The sequence below is a fragment of the Xenia sp. Carnegie-2017 genome, unplaced genomic scaffold (assembly GCF_021976095.1).
Source record: "Xenia sp. Carnegie-2017 unplaced genomic scaffold, XeniaSp_v1 HiC_scaffold_20, whole genome shotgun sequence".
In the NCBI taxonomy this organism is placed as follows: domain Eukaryota; kingdom Metazoa; phylum Cnidaria; class Anthozoa; order Malacalcyonacea; family Xeniidae; genus Xenia; species Xenia sp. Carnegie-2017.
The window spans coordinates 1939084-1960924 of record NW_025813483.1 but is presented as its reverse complement, the minus strand read 5'-3'; the positions used below and the strand labels follow the sequence as shown (position 1 = coordinate 1960924).

At 32.7% G+C, this 21841-nt stretch overlaps 4 protein-coding genes and 2 long non-coding RNA genes across 6 annotated transcripts; 2 read left to right on the top strand and 4 right to left on the bottom strand.

Annotated features, from left to right (window-relative positions):
- Positions 1 to 419: 419 nt before the first annotated feature.
- LOC124440921 (kinesin light chain-like) lies at positions 420 to 2375 on the bottom strand. The gene is made up of 2 exons (XM_046991345.1): positions 1636 to 2375; positions 420 to 449 (listed from the first exon to the last, which is right to left on the bottom strand). The coding sequence occupies exons 1-2, from the start codon at positions 2083 to 2085 to the stop codon at positions 420 to 422; spliced, it is 480 nt and encodes a 159-aa protein (XP_046847301.1). The 5' UTR covers positions 2086 to 2375.
- Positions 2376 to 3348: 973 nt separating this feature from the next.
- LOC124440920 lies at positions 3349 to 11472 on the bottom strand. The gene is made up of 3 exons (XM_046991344.1): positions 11446 to 11472; positions 10154 to 10210; positions 3349 to 4092 (listed from the first exon to the last, which is right to left on the bottom strand). Exon 3 carries the CDS (start codon positions 4090 to 4092, stop codon positions 3349 to 3351), a length of 744 nt encoding a protein of 247 aa, XP_046847300.1. The 5' UTR covers positions 10154 to 10210; positions 11446 to 11472.
- Positions 11473 to 11760: 288 nt separating this feature from the next.
- LOC124440919 (DNA polymerase zeta catalytic subunit-like) lies at positions 11761 to 16022 on the top strand. Its single transcript, XM_046991343.1, has 8 exons — positions 11761 to 11835; positions 12208 to 12446; positions 12598 to 12672; positions 12735 to 12816; positions 13959 to 14055; positions 14129 to 14233; positions 15564 to 15666; positions 15926 to 16022. The coding sequence occupies exons 1-8, from the start codon at positions 11761 to 11763 to the stop codon at positions 15996 to 15998; spliced, it is 849 nt and encodes a 282-aa protein (XP_046847299.1). The 3' UTR covers positions 15999 to 16022.
- Positions 16023 to 17816: 1794 nt separating this feature from the next.
- LOC124442132 lies at positions 17817 to 18690 on the top strand. Its single transcript, XR_006947148.1, has 2 exons — positions 17817 to 18538; positions 18624 to 18690. It is a non-coding gene; the product is annotated as an uncharacterized LOC124442132 (long non-coding RNA).
- An 885-nt stretch (positions 18691 to 19575) lies between these two features.
- On the bottom strand, positions 19576 to 20252 carry LOC124442103. Its single transcript, XR_006947120.1, has 2 exons — positions 19912 to 20252; positions 19576 to 19831 (listed from the first exon to the last, which is right to left on the bottom strand). It is a non-coding gene; the product is annotated as an uncharacterized LOC124442103 (long non-coding RNA).
- Positions 20253 to 20393: 141 nt separating this feature from the next.
- LOC124442079 lies at positions 20394 to 21686 on the bottom strand. The gene is made up of 4 exons (XM_046992621.1): positions 21484 to 21686; positions 21158 to 21276; positions 20695 to 20866; positions 20394 to 20408 (listed from the first exon to the last, which is right to left on the bottom strand). Exons 1-4 carry the CDS (start codon positions 21569 to 21571, stop codon positions 20404 to 20406), a joined length of 384 nt encoding a protein of 127 aa, XP_046848577.1. The 5' UTR covers positions 21572 to 21686; the 3' UTR covers positions 20394 to 20403.
- Positions 21687 to 21841: the final 155 nt, after the last annotated feature.

Genomic DNA, 21841 nt, shown 5'->3' with positions numbered 1-21841 from the left:
GTACATTTTGTAAATTATATGAATGAGTAGAAATAAATATAGAAAAGACTGTATTCATACTTATATAGCAAAGCAAATCTTGTGGGCTTTTCAGCATTTCAAAAAGAGATGTCACATGATCATGGTTGCTGTAAGATCAGTATTTACTCTCATTATACAGGAAAATGACCCAACAACATTTATTTTAAGGAACTTCACAACTTCTTAATAGCTAGATATTGCAAACTGAACTCATAAACATACTTTGATAGTTCCATACAATTTTCTTAATAAAAACTGTTCCAGTAAATAAATGACAGTTAAAAAATTGAAAATACAAATGTTTGAATATTGTCAATAATATATATTTATACCTTTTATAAATATACAACTGTTGTTATTTGAACCTTTGTTAAAAGAAGTCTACAATACAACTGTTTCTAATCATCTTTAGTATAAACAAGACATACCTAAAATGAAAAGAGAAATTGATTTTCTTCTTCATTGAAAATGAGCTACAAATTCATTTCCTCTTCTTCTATATCCTTGTACGTTTTCTCAAAGACAGGAGTATTTTATCTTCTAGCAAATAAAAGATAAATAGAAGTCCAAATGCTTCAGTTTCAATATCTATAGTTTCTTTATAACCAAATGAAGATTATTGTACATTATCGCAATATTAACATGGTCTGGTCCAAATGTTTTCGTTTGAATTTCTATCGCTCGTTCAATAAAATCTTTTGCTTTTTCGTACTCTCCCATTTTACTGTAAACCGAACCCAAATTGTTGTACCTTGTCGCAATCTTAACATGGTGAGGTCCAAATGTTTTCGTTTCAATTTCTATCGCTCGTTCATAAAAAACTTTTGCTTTTTCGTACTCTCCCATATTATCGTAAACCGAACCCAGATTGTTGTACATTGTCGCAATATTAACATGGTCAGGTCCAAATGCTTTTGTTTGAAATTCTATCGCTCGTTCATAAAAAACTTTTGCTTTTTCGTACTCTCCCATATTATCGTAAACCGAACCCAGATTGTTGTACGTTGTCGCAATATTAACATGGTCAGGTCCAAATGTTTTCGTTTCAATTTCTATCATTCGTTCATAAAAATATTTTGCTTTTTCGTACTCTTCCATATGATTGTAAAGAGAACCAAGATTTCTGTACATTTTCGCAATATTAACATGGTCAGGTCCAAATGTTTTCGTTGCAATTTCTATCGCTCGTTCATAAAAACCTTTTGCTTTTTCGTACTCTCCCATATCTTTGTAAACAGAACCAAGATTGTTGTACCTTGTCGCAATATTAACATGGTCAGGTCCAAATGTTTTCGTTTCAATTTCTATCGCTCGTTCATAAAAATCTTTTGCTTTTTCGTACTCTCCCATATCTTTGTAAACAGAACCAAGATTGTTGTACCTTGTCGCAATATTAACATGGTCAGGTCCAAATGCTTTTGTTTCAATTTCTATCCCTCGTTCATAAAACTCTTTTGCTTTTTCGTACTCTCCCATATCTTTGTAAACTGAACCCAGATTGTTGTACGTTGTCGCAATATTAACATGGTCAGGTCCAAATGCTTTCGTTTGAATTTTCATAGCTCGTTCATAAAAATCTTTTGCTGTTTCGTACTCTCCCATATCTCTGTAAACCAAGCCCAGATTGTTGTACGTGTTCGCAGTCTTAACATGGTCAGGTCCAAATGTTTTCGTTTTAATTTCTATCGCTCGTTCATAAAAATTTTTTGCTTTTTCGTACTCTCCCATTTTAATGTAAACCGAACCCAGATTGCTGTATGTTATCGCAATTTTAACATAGTCAGGTCCAAATGCTTTTGTTTGAATTTCTATCGCTCGTTCATAAAAATCTTTTGCTTTTTCGTACTCTCCCATTTTAATGTAAACCGAACCCAGATTGTTGTACGTTGTCGCAATATTAACATGGTCAGGTCCAAATGTTTTTGTTTTAATTTCTATCGCTCGTTCATAAAAATCTTTTGCTTTTTCGTACTCTCCCATTTCTTCGTAAGCCGAACCCAGATTATTGTACGTTGTCGCAATATTAACATGGTCAGGTCCAAATTCTTTCGTTTGAATTTCCATGGCTCGTTCAGAAAAATCTTTAGCATTTTCATATTCTCCATTCTTCCAAAGCAATAAACCCAGCTCGTTGTACGAATATGAAACATCAATATGATCAACACCTAACACTTTAGTTTGAATTTCTGCTATTTCATAAAGTACTTTAGTTGCAAGTTTATAGTTGTAAAATCTTTCCAAAACATCTACAAAATATTTGGCCAATTTCCAATTTCTTTCATCAAGATTTTGTTTTCTAATGAAAAAAAGGAATGTTTTTTTATCGATCAACTTATTTAGGAAATGTTGAAATGATGAATTTTTTATGAATTTGATTAGATGAGGAATTATTTTGATTTCATCTTCTCTGTCTTTGAAATAATTTAGTGCCCAAGCAACTTGACAGGCAAGATCAGCTGCAGACTTTTTAGAATTAGTTTTGTTTTGTTTACATCCAAAGGTCTGCGATGAATAATTTATGATGGTTTCGTGTACAACGCTGTGCAGGCGGATGTCATTGTTTTCCGTTTGAAGGAATAAAGAACAATGCTTTAATTGAAGACAGACATCTTCTGCAGATATTTGTGGATCAATGCTTTCAACAAATTTTATTATAACATCTTGTGGTAAGGGATCGGATGATATTATTGAGAAAAGTTTAAAAACATGTTCCAACAAGATAGATTCTTCGGCATTTTTTTGTACTGCTAACATAACAGTTTTCATTCCTAAGTAAGATGGGTTTATTTTTTGAAAGTTGCCATCCATTTTCTGTCGCTCTCCTTCATTTAACTTATCAAAATATTTCTCCCACGTGAATGTCGGATTTACACTTTTTACTCTACCTACGTAGGAAGCAGAATTTGCCAGGAACAACGGTTGACGATCTAATTTGTCTGATACATGCTTTAAAAATTTTTCATCTTCATTATGAATATCAGAAAAGACAGATAAAAGCTCTCGACATTCTTCATTGTTCATACCATGACTAACTGAAATGTGTTTATTTAGATTTCCATCTGGTGGTATAGCATCTGTATTTTGGACAGTTACTATAATTTGTCCATTTTTCCAACTATGATCACCAACTTCAGGTAATAATGGATAAATTTTATGAAGTTCAACCACGTTATCTACAACAATCCACCATGTTTGCCAAAATTTCAGTTGTTGTGTCAGCAATAATTGAAAATCTTTAATTTTTCTTCGCTGCTTTTGCTTCTTTTGAGATATTTTCAATGACAGTTTTATCATTGTTTAATCGTTTACAAAGTTCAGCATAAGTTTTCAAAGAGAGTCGATATCTTTTCCTTCTAGTGTCATCACAAATGTCGTGTTCTTTTCCCAGTCAAACGAGTTATACATTTCTTCGCAAATTTGTCTAGCTAATTGAGATTTACCACTGCCAGGATTACCAGAAATATAGTAATATGTTAGTTCATTATTGTTAGTACTGCGCAAGTTATTGAGATCTGCTGTGATTTGATTAAGTAACTCTGTACGTTTAACCACATCGTGATTTGGTTTGGAAGGAAGTACTCGAAAAGAATTAAATTTGTTTCGTTCACTTTTTATTTCTTTAAGTTCATTAAATAAAAATCCTAGATCTTGAAACGAGTTTTCAATAGTACAAACCATTGTATGAAATTTGTCATCAGAAACTTTTCCTTTATATTTATGGATGAATGTGTTTCTTACTTCACGAAGTTCATTCACAGCATCTCTAACTTTTGGACCAATTTTTGTTCCAATTGATTTGGAATATAATATCGCTGCAAATAGCGCCGTACAATCCCACTTACTAGTGTCACCATCTTGAAAATTTGACAGAATATGTTTTTCAGGAGGTCTCTTTTTTGAAACTTCAATATTGAACAATTTCTGACCACTAACGTTTGTATTTTCCCATTCTCCCAGAGATTTTTTGTAATGAGTGTTCCATTCTTGGATAAAAAGATCAACAAGTTTCTTTTCAATATCTGTAACTATTTTCTGCAGGTAGAAGTTATTAATTTCTTCTCTTGACTGCATCTAAGGGTCATAAAATTATTAATATCAACATAAATTGGTTCTTTAAGTAGAGTTTATAGAGAACTAAAATTGTTGAAGATCAAACATAGCTACGTAATGTTACAGTTTTACTTGTACGTGTAAATGAATATCGAGGGTGGCAGCTGAAAACAACGCAATTGGACATTTTAGTTTCCCTGTATTTAGGCATTTGGCTACATTTTGGTAGTGGCGTCGCCAGGATTTCGCGAGTGGAGGGCAAAAAATTTGTACCACGTCAGTCACTAGCGAAATGGCGCTAAAAATTGCTTCTGCACTGGAAATTTTTGAAATATTTATCACAACATGAATGGCTTCAATTTTTTAACTTCCCAGTTTAACCTTGGCGGATTTGTACATTCTTCGTGTTATCACGTTACGTAGATTGATTATTGATTTTAATGAACAGTCTTTATATTATAATATTCCAATATTGGTTATATATTGCGAGGGGAACGATCGGCAACAGTCTTAAGAGAAGCCGAGGAGATAATAAGTGATGCACTACTCATTGCAATGGTTTTAAAGGGTCTGCCAAGCACGTACGACGTCTTTGCTACCGTAACAGTTCAAAGGGAAAGACAAATGACATTTACGGAATTTAAGAACTCGTTACGAAGTTATGAAGAAAATATCAAACCATTGTCACCAAAAACTGAGGTAGGTGACAACGTTATGTATGTGAAACCAAAATTTGACGGAAATTGTTTCAAATGTGGAAGAAAGGGACACAAAATCTCACAATGCCCAGTGAAGGGGAACAAATGGTGCTCCATATGCAAGATCAAGACCCACGACGCGAAAGATTGCCAAAAGAAGAAGAAATGTTCAAGTCATCTAAAGACGGCAGCGCTGTGACAGTGAACGGCAACACTCCTTTTTATTCGTGTCAAAGGATGAAGAAGAGAACGCTGAAGCAGACGTGAAGGATAAGGATCAAGGGAATTTATCTCTACTTGTGGACACAGGAGCTACAAGCCACATTACTAACGATAAGTCAAAATTTATAGATTTTAATGGTAAATTTGATAGTAAAGCGCATGTTATTGAATTAGCAGATGCCAGTTAAAAAAAAAAGGAATTGAGGGTACTGCTACTCAAAACCAGACTTGAGCAAAACGCACGATTTTGGTTGTGTTTGTTATGGTTATTCTCCATAACATAAGAAGTGATAACGGCACTGAATTTACAAGCGAGAAATTTAAATCGATTCTTAGAGAAAACAAAATTAGGCATGAAACTAGTGCACCATATTCGCCACACCAGAACGGCACAGTTGATAGATCGTGGTTAACTTTATTTAACATGGCTAGGTGTCTATTGCTAGAAGCAGAACTACCAAAATCCATGTGGACATATGCCGTCATGACCTTTAAAGGTCTCGAAACAAGATTATAGAAGAGCTTCGAGTCAAAGAGAATGCAAGAAAGCAAATATCATTATCGTAAAAATAAGTCGTACAAAAAGTGTTGGTACAAAGAGTTAAAGTGTAGTCATTTTTATAGTATGTTATATACAGTAAATGGTTTAAGCCCGGGAGTATCGTTACATGTTTGTAAATGTTGAACGTCCAGGTTGGTATAGTCCTGAGAAACACCGTTTTTGTTGTTGTTGACTGACGTTTCGACATCCTTAGCGGTAGTCATCTTCAGAGTCTTCATTTTGACTATGGTCTATTTTCTTAAGCATAAAAGCGATACACCACAAGCATTAAAACAGTTTTTAGCAGATGTTGCACCTTACGGAAATGTGAAGCGCATAAGAAGTGATAACGGCACTGAATTTACAAGCGAGAAATTCAAATCGATTCTTAGAGAAAACAAACTTAGGCATGAAACTAGTGCACCATATTCGCCACACCAGAACGGCACAGTTGAGAGATCGTGGTTAACTTCATTTAACATGGCTAGGTGTCTATTGCTAGATGCTGTCATGGCATCTGCTTAAATTAGGAATCGTTGTTTTAATTCGAGGTTAAACAAAACTCCGTTCGAAGCGTTTACAGACTCAAAACCAGACTTGAGCAAAATGCACGTTTTTGGTTGTGTTTGTTATGGTTATTCACAAAATTCAAAAAACTCATTGTTGCTAACAATGACACATTAATGCAGAGTGTCAAGAAAATCTTAAGCGACCGTTTCAAGATGAAAGATTTAGGAATATTGTCCTGGTTTTTAGGGACTGAATTCAAATGCTTAGAAAATTTTAATAACAATGAGTCAAAGGCAATATATTATTAAGTTACTAACAAAATTTGGCATGTCAGAGTGTAAACCCAAACCCACTCTATCATTTTCCGATACAAATAAAATGTCGCATGATCAATCGCCTCAGTTAGAAGATCCAAGTCTTTACAGACAAATTGTCGGTAGTCTTACATATTTTATGACAGGAACTAGACCTGATCTGTGCTTTATTGTAACAAAGCTGTTTCAAAAGATGGCAAAACTGACACAAGCAAACCTAATAGACTCAAAGCATGTTCTTAGATACTTAAAGGATACAATAGATCAGACAATTACATTTAGAAAATGTGAAAGTGTTTTAAAATCGGTTGGTTTTTCTGATTCTGATTGGGCTGGCGATGCGGATGACAGGCATAGTATTTCAGGTTACGGTTTCAGGTTGAGTGAGAACGGTGGTTTGGTTTCTTGGAGGAGTAAGAAGCAATCTACAGTTGCTTTGTCAACTTGTGAGGCTGAGTATATGGCATTGACTGAAGCTATTCAGGAAGCAAAATTTTTGAAACAGTTGTGTGTTGATTTGCGTATTTGTAAGGAAGGCAAGTGTGTTTTGTTGAATGTTGACATTCAGGGTGCATTTAACTTAGCAAAGAGCCCTATGTACTACAAAAGGTCGAAACACATAGATATTAGATATCACTTTATCACAAATGAAATAAGGGCTGGTAAAATAGAAATTATGTATGTAGCAACACATGAAAATGTGATTGATATATTTACGAAAGCTGTAAGTAAGATTAAATTAAGTAGATTCAAAACATTGAAAACTGGTAAATAGGTATTAATTTGTTAATTTAGTTAATGAGCAAGTGGGGGTGTTGAGTCATGCTCATAAACCATAAAAACATGTTAAGGAAAAAGCATGTGCGTAGTTTGGTTTAAAAATGTATCCGTTCCCACACGGCTTACAGCCAAGGAACAGTTATTGACGTTAGTTAAATTTCCTTATGTACCATATATAGCTTAAATAGTGGAATTATTCCGAGCAATATTAATATTTGTTATTTGTAATAAAGATTATAAATACTGCTCTGTAAAATAATAAAAATCAGTTCGATCATTAAGTTCACTCGTGGTTGTTACTGAAGGTATAAAGTATGCTACAAAAAGAGATATGGCGAGTAACTCGAACTCAACACATTTCAACAACAAAACAGTACCAGGTGTTTGTTTCCTACAAATATATTGGGTTGACATAGGCTTATTGGAGAGGAGGCAAAGGACTCTCCGAAGTTGTCGGGCATTCGAGCTTAACGCCATGGGGTCGTTTGCATAGGCAATTAATAAAAAGCTAAAAAGACGTATACTGAATTAGGTTATATTAAAGAGATGGAGCATGAAAGAAAAGGCTTAAGTAATGGAATATGAAATGAAATTTTTTTATTTTCGCTATGACTGAATTAAACACAAAAAGTTTTGACTTGGAAGCTTTATGCCAATAAACGTTTCACAGTTTACTATAATTTGTTTCAATTACTGAACATCCTGACTTAAATGCAAACTAACTGAAATAATCATAAAGGAAGACGGACAGCCAGCCTTTTAAAAGTAAGATAGCTCAAAAATTAAAGATTTATATTTTAGGAAGTTAAGAAAATCGATAAACAGAGCTTCTCTAAAATTCTCAGCGTTCCAACTTTGAAACGTTGTCAATGAAGTTTTGTCATTTTGTAAACTTTGGATACGGATAAACAAATAATCTGATCAGGGCGTATGAAGCAAGTAAAATTGGGGGGAGGAGCTTAAGATTTCAGGGGCAATCGTTATTTAAGAAGGGAATATGAGAGTAATTAATCTCGAAGTCTCTTATTTAGAATAATTTTGTCACCTCTCAGTAATCATAGATACTACAAAACTGATAGCTTTTGGACTTGACAGTTCATCATGCAAAGTATTGTCATTTTGGGAACTTTTGACACAAACAAATATTTTAAATAGTCTATCTTACAACAAGTTGAACAAATATAGACCAGAAAAAAATCACGTATACTATCACGTGAAGAAGTGATCTTTTCACTCCAATTAGGCGCAATTTTTAAAGACATACCTAGCAAAACGTTTTTATGTCGTCATCTGTGGTACGAATAAGATAAGTGATAGATGACTGTTGAAAAAAGGAAAAAATTCTTCTTGATAAAAGCAATGTTTGATAAAGTTAAATCATTCCGCATTTATGATATGCATTACTGAAATTCTGTGACGTGTCATGATTTTCATTTATTTTGTTGATTTTTTAACCCTGCCGTACTAATGATATTTGAAATAACAAGCGAAATTAATTGTTGGTGATAATGCAAGAAAGGTCAGTATTTTGAAATGATAAATTATCTAATGTGTTATTGGGTAAATCCCACCAAAATCAACAGACGTATCAATATAAAACTTATGAAGCGTGAATTCCACCACGAAAATGACGTTCAGGTTTTTTATGGCAAATATAACATAATTCTAGACATAAGAATAAACAAGTACACTCTGATAGGTGGACTTTATAATCAACATACCTTAACAAATTCAGAAAGATTAAAGAAGACGCAACCAGCTACGTGATGCCCTTGCTCTGCTTGATAATAAAGAAATCGGAATGTTCAATAAATGTTCAATTTTAATCACCTGCTGTTTTTATTGCAAAATATTGAATTCTGTTCATACCCAATAAAATATGAAGTGCATATTTTTATTTTAGCTATGACTGAAGTAAAAACAAAAAAGTTTTGACTTCGAAGCTTTATTCCAATAAACCTTTCACAGTTTACTATTATTTATTTCAATTATTGAACATCCGGACTTACATGCAAACTAACTGAAATAGTCATAAAGGAAGACAGGCAGCCAGCCAGCCTTTTAAAAGTAAGATAGCTCAAAAATTAAAGATTAATATTTTAGGAAGTTAAGAAAATCGATAAACAGAGCTTCTCTAAAATTCTCAGCGTTCCAACTTTGAAGCGTTGTCAATGAAGTTTAGTCATTTTGTAAACTTTGGATACGGATAAACAAATAATCTGATCAGGGGCGTAAGAAGCAAGTAAAAGTTGGGGAGAGGAGCTTAAGATTTCAGGGGCAATCGTTATTTAAGAAGGGAATATGAAGGTAATTAATCTCGAAGTCTCTAATTTAGAATAATTTTGTCACATCTCAGTAATCATAGATACTACAAAACTGATAGCGTTTGGACTTGACAGTTCATCATGCAAAGTATTGTCATTTTGCGAACTTTTGACACAAACCAATATTTTAAATAGTCTATCTTACAATAAGTTGAACAAATATAGACCAGAAAAAATCACGTGTACTATCACGTGAAGAAGTGATCTTTTCACTCCAATTAGGCGCAATTTTAAAGACATACCTAGCAAAACGTTTTATGTCATCATCTGTGGTACGAATAAGATAAGGATAGATGACTGTATAAAAAGGAAAAATTCTTCTTGATAAAAGCCATGTTAGATAAAGTTAAAATCATTCCGCATTTATGATATGCATAACTGAAATTCTGTGACGTGTCATGATTTTGATTCATTTTGTTGATTTTTAGCCCTGCCGTACCAATGATATTTGAAAAGACAAGCGAAATTAATTGTTGGTGATAATGCAAGAAAGGTCAGTATTTTGAAATGATAAATTATCCAATGTGTTATTGGGAAAATCCCACAAAATCAACAGATGTATCAATATAAAACATATGAAGCGTGAATTCCACCACGAAAATGACATTCAGGTTTTTATGACAAATATAACAAAATTCTAGACATAAGAATAAACAATACACTCTGATAGGTGGACTTTATAATCCAACATACCTTAACAAATTCAGAAAGATTAAAGAAGACGCAACCAGCTACGTGATGCCCTTGCTTCTGCTTGATAATAAAGAAATTGGAATGTTCAATAAATGTTCAATTTTAATCACCTGCTGTTTTTATTGTAAAATATTGAATTCTGGTCATACCCAATAAAATATGAAATGCAAATTTTTATTTTAGCTATGACTGAAGTAAACACAAAAAGTTTTGACTTGGAAGCTTTATGCCAATAAACCTTTCACAGTTTACTATTATTTATTTCAATTATTGAACATCCGGACTTACATGCAAACTAACTGAAATAATCATAAAGGAAGACAGGCAGCAGCCAGCCTTTTAAAAGTAAGATAGCTCAAAATTAAAGATTTATATTTTAGGAAGTTAAGAAAATCGATAAACAGAGCTTCTCTAAAATTCTCAGCGTTCCAACTTTGAAACGTTGTCAATGAATTTTTGTCATTTTGTAATTTTTTGATACGGATAAACAAATAATTTGATCAGGGCGTGAGAAGCAAGTAAAATTGGGGGCTTAAGATTTTAGGGCAATCTTTATTTAAGAAGGAATTTCAGAGTAATTAATCTCGAAGTCTCTAATTTAGAATAATTTTGCCAAAATCTCAGTAATCAGAGATACTTCAAAATTGATGGCGTTTGGACTTGACAGTTCATCATGCAAAGTATTGTCATTTTGTCAACTTTGGACGCAAACAAATATTTTAAATAGTCTATCTTACAACAAGTTGAACAATTATAGACCAAAAAGAAATCACGTGTACTATCACGTGAAGAAGTGAGCTTTCACTCTAAGTAGGCGCAATTTCTAAAGACATACCTAGCAAAACGTTATAATGTCATCATCTGTGTTAGCATAAGATAAATAGATAGATGACTGTATGAATGAGGAAAAAATTCTTCTTGATAAATGTCATGTTAGATAAAATTAAAAATATTGCACATAATGATATGCATAACTTAAATTCTGTGACGTGTCATAATTTTGATTGATTTTGTTAATTTTTTAGCCCTGCCGTACCAATGATATTTTAAAAGACTAGCGAAATTAATTGTTGGTGATAATGCAAGAAAGATCAGTATTTTGAAATGATAAATTATCCAATGTGTTATTGGGAAAATCCCACCAAAATCAACAGATGTATCAATATAAAACATATGAAGCGCGAATTTCACCACGAAAATGACATTCAGGTTTTTTATGACAAATATAACAAAATTCTAGACATAAGAACAAACAATGACACTCGTAAAGGTGAACTTTATAATCAACATACCTTAACAAATTTAGAAAGATTAAAGAAGACGCAATCATCTACATGATGTCTTTGCTTCTGCTTGATAATAAAGAAATTGGAATGTTCAATAAATGTTCAATTTTAATCACCTGCTGTTTTTATTGTAAAATATTGAATTCTGTTCATAACAGCGAGACGATAAAATGAGATGAGCAAATTTTATATTTTAGCTATAATTGAAATACACACGACAGGGATTGATTTAGAAATTTTATTGCAAATTCAATTTCAGTTCAACTCAATCAACTCATAAATGTTGTACACATTTAACTATTATTAATTTTCAGTATTGACATGGCTGTACAGGACCAAAAACATCAGGATGCGGACACTATTTTGCTCGACGAAAGCGGAAATCCTTTACATGCAGTGTCGTAGTTAGACATGAAGAAGGACATGAACTTCTGGGAGCATATTTTCTAACGCCAAACGCGTGAGCCTTTCTAGCGAGGTCTATAAAGTCATGCTCACCCTTGGAAAATTTCTAAATCCCATCTAATCCCAAAAGGTGATTACGATGACTTGGTATAAGGGTTTGATTATAAAATCTTTGATTGGCTAATCTATAATCTAAAACAAATATGGCGGATTCAACTCTCGTCTTTCGTCTTTCAAAAATTTTAATTGACGATATATTTTCTTACTTGGAACAACAGAATGTTTTCTGTTAGGATTGTAGATGCAGATTTTACGTGGGAAAACCTATAGATGGCTTAGATATTTTGTTTTCTAAATTTTGAGGCGAATGTTAACCGTGTTCCAGTTTTGAGGATATTTGGCTCAACTCCTGGTGGACAGAAAACTTGTGTTCATATTCATCAAGTATTTCCTTACTTATACATACCTTACGATGGAACTAAACCCACAGATAAATATCTGAAACAATTTACGACAAGTGTAGACTTTGCTGTTCAAGTTGCGTTTGGTAGAACATCATCTTCTATGAAATATGTTCATAAAACTGAAATTGTTAAAAAAATGTAAGTTATTTTCCTTGTTTTCTCCTCATGTTGACAAAGCTTACTATTATTAAATCTTTTTTACTCTCTTCTTTACATCACAATACAAAATCTTCCATTTTCGACCCAATAACGTTTCAATATTATTCACCCAAAATGATTTTATTTTTAGACCATTTTATGGTTATCATGAGAACGAAGAAGAGTTTATTAAGATGGAGTTGTACAATCCAAGAATAATTCCCAAGTAAGATATATTTTTCATGTTGTTCTAACATAAAACGACATCAAAATTTTTCATTTTTTCAGACTTGTTGATCTTCTTCAGAATGGAGCTATATTGAACAAGTCATTTCAACCACACGAAGCTCATGTTCCTTATATTCTACAGGTAATTATTGTTTTTTATTATTAATGAGGAAAAACACATCTTTGATTGTTATAACCCAGACTGGAGTGGTTAGTTTGTAAACTGTGCACCAGACAGGGGCAAGGCCTGCAAAGTTTGTTGTTTATTTCTTTAGAAATTAATCTCATTCATTGTTTTTCAAAGTAATTGATTAAAGCAATATTTGTATTGTACATAGGAGTAAAAAATGGGCTGACTTTTCTACCGACATCAGAGATGCAACATTTGCATGTATAGGTGCCCACTTTGCTATAATTATACATCAGATCTCAGGTGCCCAATAAAACATTCCATTATGGATTATAGCTGTAAATTTCATGTGCAAAACATTTTGTCAATAAAGTGAATGGTTTGAACACATTGTGGAAGTATAGCTGCATGTTTGTTGATGTTGATCATAAAGGATACTACAGTATTGAGAAGGACTGTTGGGGTAGTCTTGATTGATGTTTTCACATCTAGATGAGATGATTACTGGTAACAATGTTAAAATGTCATTCAACACTAATGCCACTGACCTTCTTTAGTCTTTTCCTACCTGGATGGTCAACTTCTATAGATTTTCACTAAGTTACATTATAAGAATTATATTGAAATATCGTTTATTTTAGTTTCTAATTGATTACAATCTTTATGGTATGAACTTACTTCATGTAAGAAAAGTTCATTTTAGAGGAATTTCTTCAAAAACAGGAAAGTTTCATTATTGATTTTTCAGCATTCTATAAAATCTAACACCACAAATGATTATTTACCATCAAATTGAATTTTATAGATAAAAATCTTTCATATAATAATAAATCAATTCCACTTCATGGTTCATCTCCAAATTCATTTCTCAATTTTCCTTCATCTCAACACTGGAATGAAGACACTATTCCTAGGTTTGTCTGATTCATATATTTTACACTTGAAGATTAATTGAAACCAAAAGGATTTGTGTAAATCCTTAATCCTAAATTTGACACATGTGTATGATTTATCCCAAGATTTAGAGTCAATGCTCAATCCAGATTACAGAATTTACATTTAAAAATTAGTTTAACTTTGGAATGATTCTTTGTGATAACTATCTTTACAGTTGGTATTCATCATTTTAATTTTTGTTATTTGTCATTATTTAGAAATTTATGCCTGGATCCTACTGTGAAAAAGTCAGTCGTTGTGAACTTGAAGTTGATGTAATTGCTGAAGACATCTTGAATCAAATAAATGTTGAAAGTAAAATTTACTTATCTTTATGTCTTCATTTTACTGTTTGTACATCTTTAATGAGTTTATTATGTTTATGAAGGTTGTATTGGTCATAATCCTGGTATAACTGCTATGTGGGAAGATGAAAGACAACGAAGACGAGATATTGGACTATCTTCACAAGTTGCTCTTCCTGTTTCACAAGGTAAGGTACAAAAATACATGTCACATCATTGTATAGCTCACAATACATTTCATGTATTTTATATTGTCATGGTATTTATGATTTACGAGGCTCTGACTTATATATCCCAAAATGCAGCTGTTTTCTAGTGCATAAAATTTCATGTTTTCTTAAGTTTAAACATTGTCATCGTTACATGAAGATGTGTACAACTGCTCCTTTATTAATTTTCTTTTACTTAACAGTTAACAATACGTAGGTAAAAATTCAACTTTTTTGTCGTTAGATCGTATACAGTGTGCGAATTAGTTGAGAAAAAACGATGTGCAATTTTTTTGATAAAAGGGTTTCTTTAGAGGCATAATCAAATCGATATTACGTTAATTATTATATAGCGCTAATTGCTAAATTAATATTTTTAAACGTGCACAAAATATGATTTACGACAATGTTTTTCGCTACAATCGCTGATCCAGTTACAAATGTATGAGAGAAATATTTTGCGCATGTTATTCTCTCCTCTTTTTTGTGCAAAAGTGAAAAGAGAATAACCGAATATACTTTTGCTTTCTGATTATTAACAGTAACGTCCTTGATGTTTGCTTACGATAAAAAACATCATATTTATGTCATATTACAAGCTATATGTAAAAGCAAAAAGTATGGCTGATCAAGGTTGCCAGTTAGGCTTAATATTTTGAGCCAAATTTGGCTACTTTTTCTCACATTAGACTTATTTAAAATCGAAATTCCCTTTGGATTATTTTTCAAATTTGGCTTATTTAAGTTTTTTTGCCTTCTTTTAAAAATCAAAATAAAAATGTTTCCTGATTTTACTGAAAATACTCAAAATAGCTATGATGCCAAAAACAGTACGTAACGGTTTACAAAACAACGCAAATGCAAAAATTGACATTATTAATGTATTACATCCCTACTGTCATAAGCATATAAGCACCATGTATGTAGACTGTTGACAGACTTCCCAGTCTCAAAGTGACAACGTCTTTGAATTTTATGACATTGTGTCAACATGGATTTTAATGTCGTGCAGCGTACTTGTTTAGAAATTAAAGATCAGTAAAGATTAAGCTTGAAAACATTTTCCAATTTATGTGGTCGTTATCAATAACGAAGTTTTTGCATATCGTTTGAAAAAGTGATGTGCAATTGTTTTCATTTTAGCTAAAACGATGTGCAAATTGCACATTGCACACCGTTAATTTGCAAACTGCCATGATTAGACATGGATATCAATGGTGATTGTGTACAGTTCCATTTGTGTTTAGTAAAATTTGTCTTATATGAAGTTTTTCAATCAATCTTTTTTATTTTATTGTTTATTGAGAAGGTAGTGATGATGAACATGATGAAGATATTGATGAAGATAAAGAATCAATATTAATGTCACAGCCATTTTGGAAAGATGATGAAGAGGAACATGATTCCCAAAGGTAAAAGTATCCATTTTTGTTTATAAAATAAAGACAGAAAAATGCGTGCGTTGATTTGTCTATAGTTGAGGTAACATTTGCTAACTTGGTATGAGCGAACCTATCTGAGCTCAATCAATTAAAATAAATCAAAGAGAATTTCCAAATCAATCATGAATACATGTTACAGGAAAAATGAAATCATTTGTTTTAAATTTGTCTGTTTTGTATTATCGTTTTTTTTTTAAAGAAGTAAAAGATGTTTTTCGTGTTTACACAGGCTTATGCAAACCTCGGAGACGTTTGTGAGAACTTTGGAGCAGGTGCAAGCCTTTGACTCTGGTCATCACTGATCGAGTTCTCCCAAAGGTCTCCTTGCTTTTCATAATCCTGTGTAAACACTGTAAACATCTTAAATGAAAAACAATCAATCTTCTCTAAAGTTTTGAGTAGCTGTCTTCTTCACTTGCAGTTCGGAGGATGAAGAGGAAATGGACTGGAAACCACCTTTACATATGCCTTAAGTGGATGGTCCTAGTGATGACGAGGACTCCGGGGGACATGTGTAGTCAATCAATTTTCACTCCGCGAGAGAATCTCGAAACACTAAACACGCGTGTCTGCGTGTAATCTCGCGTGTCTGGATGTAAGATTTGGCTTTAATTATTTGCTTCAGGTAGCGTTCCATGTTCAATGGTAACAACATACATCATCTTAATGCAATTTTATTTGTTTAATTCCCACGCAGGCAAAAAGTTCTCTCTCATCCTAAATGTACAGCAGCCGTTCGACAAACATCATTTAGTAAAGATGGAAGGTAAATTTTACATGTTACGTTTCATCTCACGGGAACAATTTCTTTGTTTACCCATGTAAAATTATTGTTTTTTGAACATTTTTCAAAGTCAAGGAAAGCATGTGAAAAGAACATAGATAACATTTTCAGAACATAGAGCCCATTTCTAACGCGAAATTGAAAGTGACCGTTTTCCTTCATTGGTTATTGAGAAAATGTTTTTTGGGAGATTTTAGAGTTGATTTCACAGTATTTACACCTTGTAAATTGTCAACTGTCTTAGAGCAAAGTCCACTATGAGTGGATGGGAAATAATTTGCACAGCGAATATTTAACTTTCGACAACCTTAGCGGTAGTCAGTTGACTTTGAATTTTCTGTTGAAGTAAAACACACGAATTTAAACATGTTAACGTTTCTTTAATTGACGTCATGACTAAAATTATTATTGTGATTGGCTCCTTAGGAGCATGTCACCTTTCACAAAGACAACAAGTAATCCTTTAATGCGTTTTTAAGGCCTGTTTAAAACATTGCATTTTATATGCGCCTAATGCATTTAAAACAAAAGATAATGAGATAAAATTCCTCATTATCTTTTGTTTTAAATACATTGGGCACATGCAAAATGCGATGTTTGAAACAGGCCTTAAAAATGCATTAAAGGATTACTTGTTGTGTTTGTGAAAGGTGACATGCTCCTCAGGAGCCAATCACAATAATAATTTTAGCTATCACGTCAATTAAAGAAACGTTAACAAGTTTAAATTCGTGTGTTTTACTTTAACAGAAAATTACTCACTTTAACGTTGTTAGAAGAAAGGTAAATTCTGTCTTTTCACTGACGAATACTGAAGTATGAGTTACATGGAATAATGAACTGGTCTTAGTGTAGGCCTCGTAATCTGAAAGCTTTCACTGTACAACGCTTTCATCACGATTATAAGCCTTTGATCGTGTGAAACTTGTTACATCGTTCAAACTCAACTCACTAAAGCTATTCGTACAATGAAGGTGAATGTTCTACCGTTTAAATAGTCAAACAGAAAACATATAACAATTTGCTCATTCTCAATATATCTGATTAAGAATATAAAATTCAAACTAACGTCATATGCAGAGTTATTCATCATGAAATCTCATACATGTGTTTCATATTTTCTTATATTGTAGATCCCACAAGATTGGAGTTGTGAAAGTCCCTTTACCACCTGTGTCATTCACTTCAATTACTCTTACTAGTTTGTCATTACTCATGTGTAATGGTGATTCATGGCCAAGAATGTTCATTTGTAGTTTGGATTCTTTGTTGATGTCAGTTGTTTGTTCATATAATGATGATGGGCCCCATTGTTATATGAACCCACCTAAAGGAGGTCAACTGATACTTACAGAAGATCAACTCTGCACTAAGCATTCTTTGAGTAATGATAAAACTGGGGTATTGAAGGGCGGTCCCTTTTCCTTCGCTTGAAGTTACCATAACAGTGCATTGTGAATTGCAGTAAATCGAAATGGCGATTCATCATATCAGTAGCTTCTTTATTGGTTGATGATGCTCCTTACTTCGTGTATGGATTGGTATCGACATGTTGAATGGACATCGCATAACGGCATATGTACGTATGAACATTTACATTGAAGTGATTGCACTATAAAAATGGACTACATTCTACGAAGATGGAAAACAAGCGAGTGGAAAAACACGATCTATATCTTGTGGTTTGTAAGTTGAGTAGATATAAGTGTTAAAATTAACTTGTATGAGTAACTGCATGAGATAGTTAAAAAGGATCCTGATGGTCTATCTTTATAATTTGAAACTTAACCATGAAAAACACCCAACTTAAAAAAGTGTCAAAAAAAGATGTCACTTGCTGTGAGAAAATAGCTGGCTTTCACTCGCTACTTTTTAGTAATTTTATTTAACGTTTATTAAGAAAATTGCAATGATGCAAGTAGGGTTCATTGAATTACTAAGATAAAAATTTTACAATTAATTTCAACGATACAACGTAAAAACTACGCGGTGAAAAAAAAGGAAGAGACCGACCAAGTCGCCTGGATCAGACTGACCAGGACAACCCTTGGAAATCAGGTATTAAAGTTTTGTTCTTTTGAATATAATTAATTTCTGTTTTTGTTCCTTCATTATGCTGACATTTATAACGTGTTTTTTATAGAGTAGCTATGTCTGTAGGCCTTCTAACTGGACAATGAATGAACGACGAAGTCAGGCAGGAACACCAAGAAACAAGCGTCGTTATTACAAGATGCACACTTACTAATTTATTTATCCATAATGTCTATCAGTATAACGCATTTTCAAATTCGACCGTTCAAAATTTCCGTATAACTAAATGTTCACAATTGTTAAATTTTCTGACAAAACAAACGAGTGAAAGCCAGCTATTAATTAATAAGGCAAAATAAAAAATTTCAATGGAATAAAGTCTAGCAGACATCAAAAATTATTTTTATGGAAGTCATAACGTCTCTTTAGTCATTTCATTTTTAATTGTTATGGGCAGGTGAATGGTCAGGTCCCTACGTGCTGAATAATTTTTATACATGATTTATATATGGCTGCTATTAGTTTTCGTTTCTTGTCTATTGATTACAATTTTTGTTAACACTCTGCACTATTTCATTTTTTGTGCTCTACAAAAGTTTGCGTTTCTTTTGTACGAACAAAAAATATTTGCTGTGTCAATAGGGTAGTCAGCCCACATTTTTATTGCTCCGTAAATTTAAATTTTTTATACGACTGTATAAGACGCACGATCTGACTACGCTGCATGTTAAAGTAGATCATCGGGATCATTGAAAACAACAAAAATATAAACATAATAAAACACTACAAAAATTTGAGGCAATTCTTCCAAATTTTTTATTTCTTTTATTGGAGGGTTTTTTACCGGATCCGCCGGTTTTCCCTCCCATTTCGTTTTGGTTTGGAAAAAAAACAGTGTCCACATTTGGGGCCAAGTGAAGCCATTTGCCATAACATTATTTATCGTAGTTATCATGAATATTCACGTTTCTTTTCATTTCTTGGCTTTTGGGTACATCTCCCAAAACACTGCGTTTATTAAATACAATGACATACATTTAAAAAAATTGGCACGCAATTCATACATGTTGGTAGCCTGCAATTATTTAGCTACTGAATGAAGTAGATTTAATCAACATAGTCAAAATAAAATTATATATTTAATGTTATTTTACTTCAAACTTTGAAAATGCCATTTAGTTTTATGATCAAGTAATTTTCTAACCCTGGAATCCAATGTTCTACACAGTAAAAATAGATTGGTCAAAATAACCAAAAAAATTGGTTATTTGAATGCACCTGAGAAGAACAATTTTTATAGGTCAAAACAACCAATTCCTAAATTGGTCAAAAATACCAAAAACAAAAATGGTTAAATTTACCAATTTATTTGACCAATTTTATTTGGTTGTTTTTACCATTAAATAAGCATTTTTTTCAGGTGCATATCCATGACCATTTGACCAATATAGAGGATCTTTTTAACTAAGCTAAAGAAAATCAATCACACAATTATAAATAGCACATTTTTTGCAAACACAGAATACTTAAAATCTCTACTACATGCCATTAATTAACACTACAAAAGTTTTCTACTTCATAGAAGAAATAAAATGATCGACAAAAGTTGGCAATTGAGCCTTACAATTGCATTTTGAATTTAAAAGCAAATGTTCTAAAAGAATAAATACATTTTTGCAATGTCCATTAACGCCTTTAGGATACTCAGCATTAAAAGTATAAAAGAACTAAGTAAAATAATAACTGCATTGACAATATTTTCCGTTTTCAGCTTTGCCACAATCATCCCTCAGCCACCAACATTATTGAATGAATGTTTCTTAATGTTCCTGTTGATAGGAGTCAGGAGACGAACTTTTGTTAATGATCTCTTGAACTTCCCCAAGCTTTTACCCTTCAACAGAGATAAAATTATTTATCAATTTTTCACACATTTATGCAGAAAATATTATTTGTGACAATATCAACTCTTACATCAACAATGTCCCAAAATAGCTTTTGTTCATATCTCGATGGGTGCATTGGTCATCTAACACATAAGGCAAACATGCCATTATACACCGTTCTTGACCTCTAAAATAATCAACATAGCATAGAATGAATATATTACCATTATCACTCTCTAAAGCATTAACACTTCAGTATAAATAGGGATTTTAACTTATTGATTTTACACCAACCTTTCTCATCTTCAACTGGACAATCCTCCAGCTCTTCAAGGATACTGCTGACATTCTTTTGCTTTGTCTTTTTAATAGCAGACAGCATTTTATATTTGTGCAAATTCCATCGTTCCTTCATGTCTTGCACAACATCACTCTTCTCCAAAATACGTCCTAACTCTGCTTTCAGCTGGAAAAAATTAAACCAAAAAACTAATTATCTTTCTCTAAGTAATTGTGATTCAACAGACAGTTTTGCTACAGCATACATACTCATGGACAGCGGCAGATTAATAATTGGCAAAAAACTCATATTCATAAATTCATATGCTACATATAATCTGTTGAATTAAAATTGCTTGTAGTACTAGAATCTAGTAAAGTATACCATGCACATATGAATATTACCATCTCATCAGGCTAATACTTCAACCCATACCTGAACCATTTTATGTAGAAAACCTGTAAGGCTTCAATTTACCTTTTGAGTAACGTCATTCCAAATACACGTAAACTTCTTGTGAAGTTTTATTCGATGAATCATCTGATAAATATCATGTGGTTCTAAATTGAAAAAATCCTCGCCGTCGACTTGATTAGCTTTAAAAATATAAGAAGCAAAACGTCAATGAAATTACGTTATTGCTGTTGTATTCTCTAAAAGCGCTCGAGCAAATCTGCCTGCTAGCAAAACGTAAACAAGGCAAGTCATCTATAAATCTAATTTTGAATTATTTTCTACACAAGATTTATGCACGAGACAACAACCCTCACAAATGCGACCTACATTTCAGAATGAGACAATACCTTTAAAATCTTCGACAATTTCATCCAATTTGTTGTTTTTCAAAAAAAGAATACTGTCAGCGACAGATGATTGTTTGTTGATTTCCATTTTGCCCACAATAGAAGAGTTTAAACGCTTAAATGCACTTCAACAAAGCACAAGAAGTTTAGAAACACGCCACGCGACTACATACATCGGCAACAGGAAGTCAGGCACGTGCCGCTTTGCGTATTGGGATGTCATGTGACCAAATCGACCAATCACCGCAAGTTCGCAACTAATTGGACAAAGAAATGCACTTAATGACACTTAATATTGATCTGATTTTACTCATTCATTGCTCTAACAAACGGTAACGGAGTTGTCACTTGACTAGTG

Coding starts and splice junctions, on each gene's coding strand:
- LOC124440921 (XM_046991345.1), bottom strand. CDS start 2,085: ATGGAAATTCAAACGAAAGAATTTGGACCTGACCATGTTAATATTGCG. Junction 450..1,635: donor CGTACAACAATCTGGGCTTG/GTTTACAGAGAT, acceptor TTTTCATTTTAG/GTATGTCTTGTTTATACTAA.
- LOC124440920 (XM_046991344.1), bottom strand. CDS start 4,092: ATGCAGTCAAGAGAAGAAATTAATAACTTCTACCTGCAGAAAATAGTT.
- LOC124440919 (XM_046991343.1), top strand. CDS start 11,761: ATGGCTGTACAGGACCAAAAACATCAGGATGCGGACACTATTTTGCTC. Junction 11,836..12,207: donor GCGGAAATCCTTTACATGCA/GTGTCGTAGTTA, acceptor CTAAATTTTGAG/GCGAATGTTAACCGTGTTCC. Junction 14,234..15,563: donor TGCTCTTCCTGTTTCACAAG/GTAAGGTACAAA, acceptor TTTATTGAGAAG/GTAGTGATGATGAACATGAT.
- LOC124442079 (XM_046992621.1), bottom strand. CDS start 21,571: ATGGAAATCAACAAACAATCATCTGTCGCTGACAGTATTCTTTTTTTG. Junction 21,277..21,483: donor AATTGTCGAAGATTTTAAAG/GTATTGTCTCAT, acceptor ATATTTTTAAAG/CTAATCAAGTCGACGGCGAG. Junction 20,867..21,157: donor GGAATGACGTTACTCAAAAG/GTAAATTGAAGC, acceptor AATTTTTTCCAG/CTGAAAGCAGAGTTAGGACG.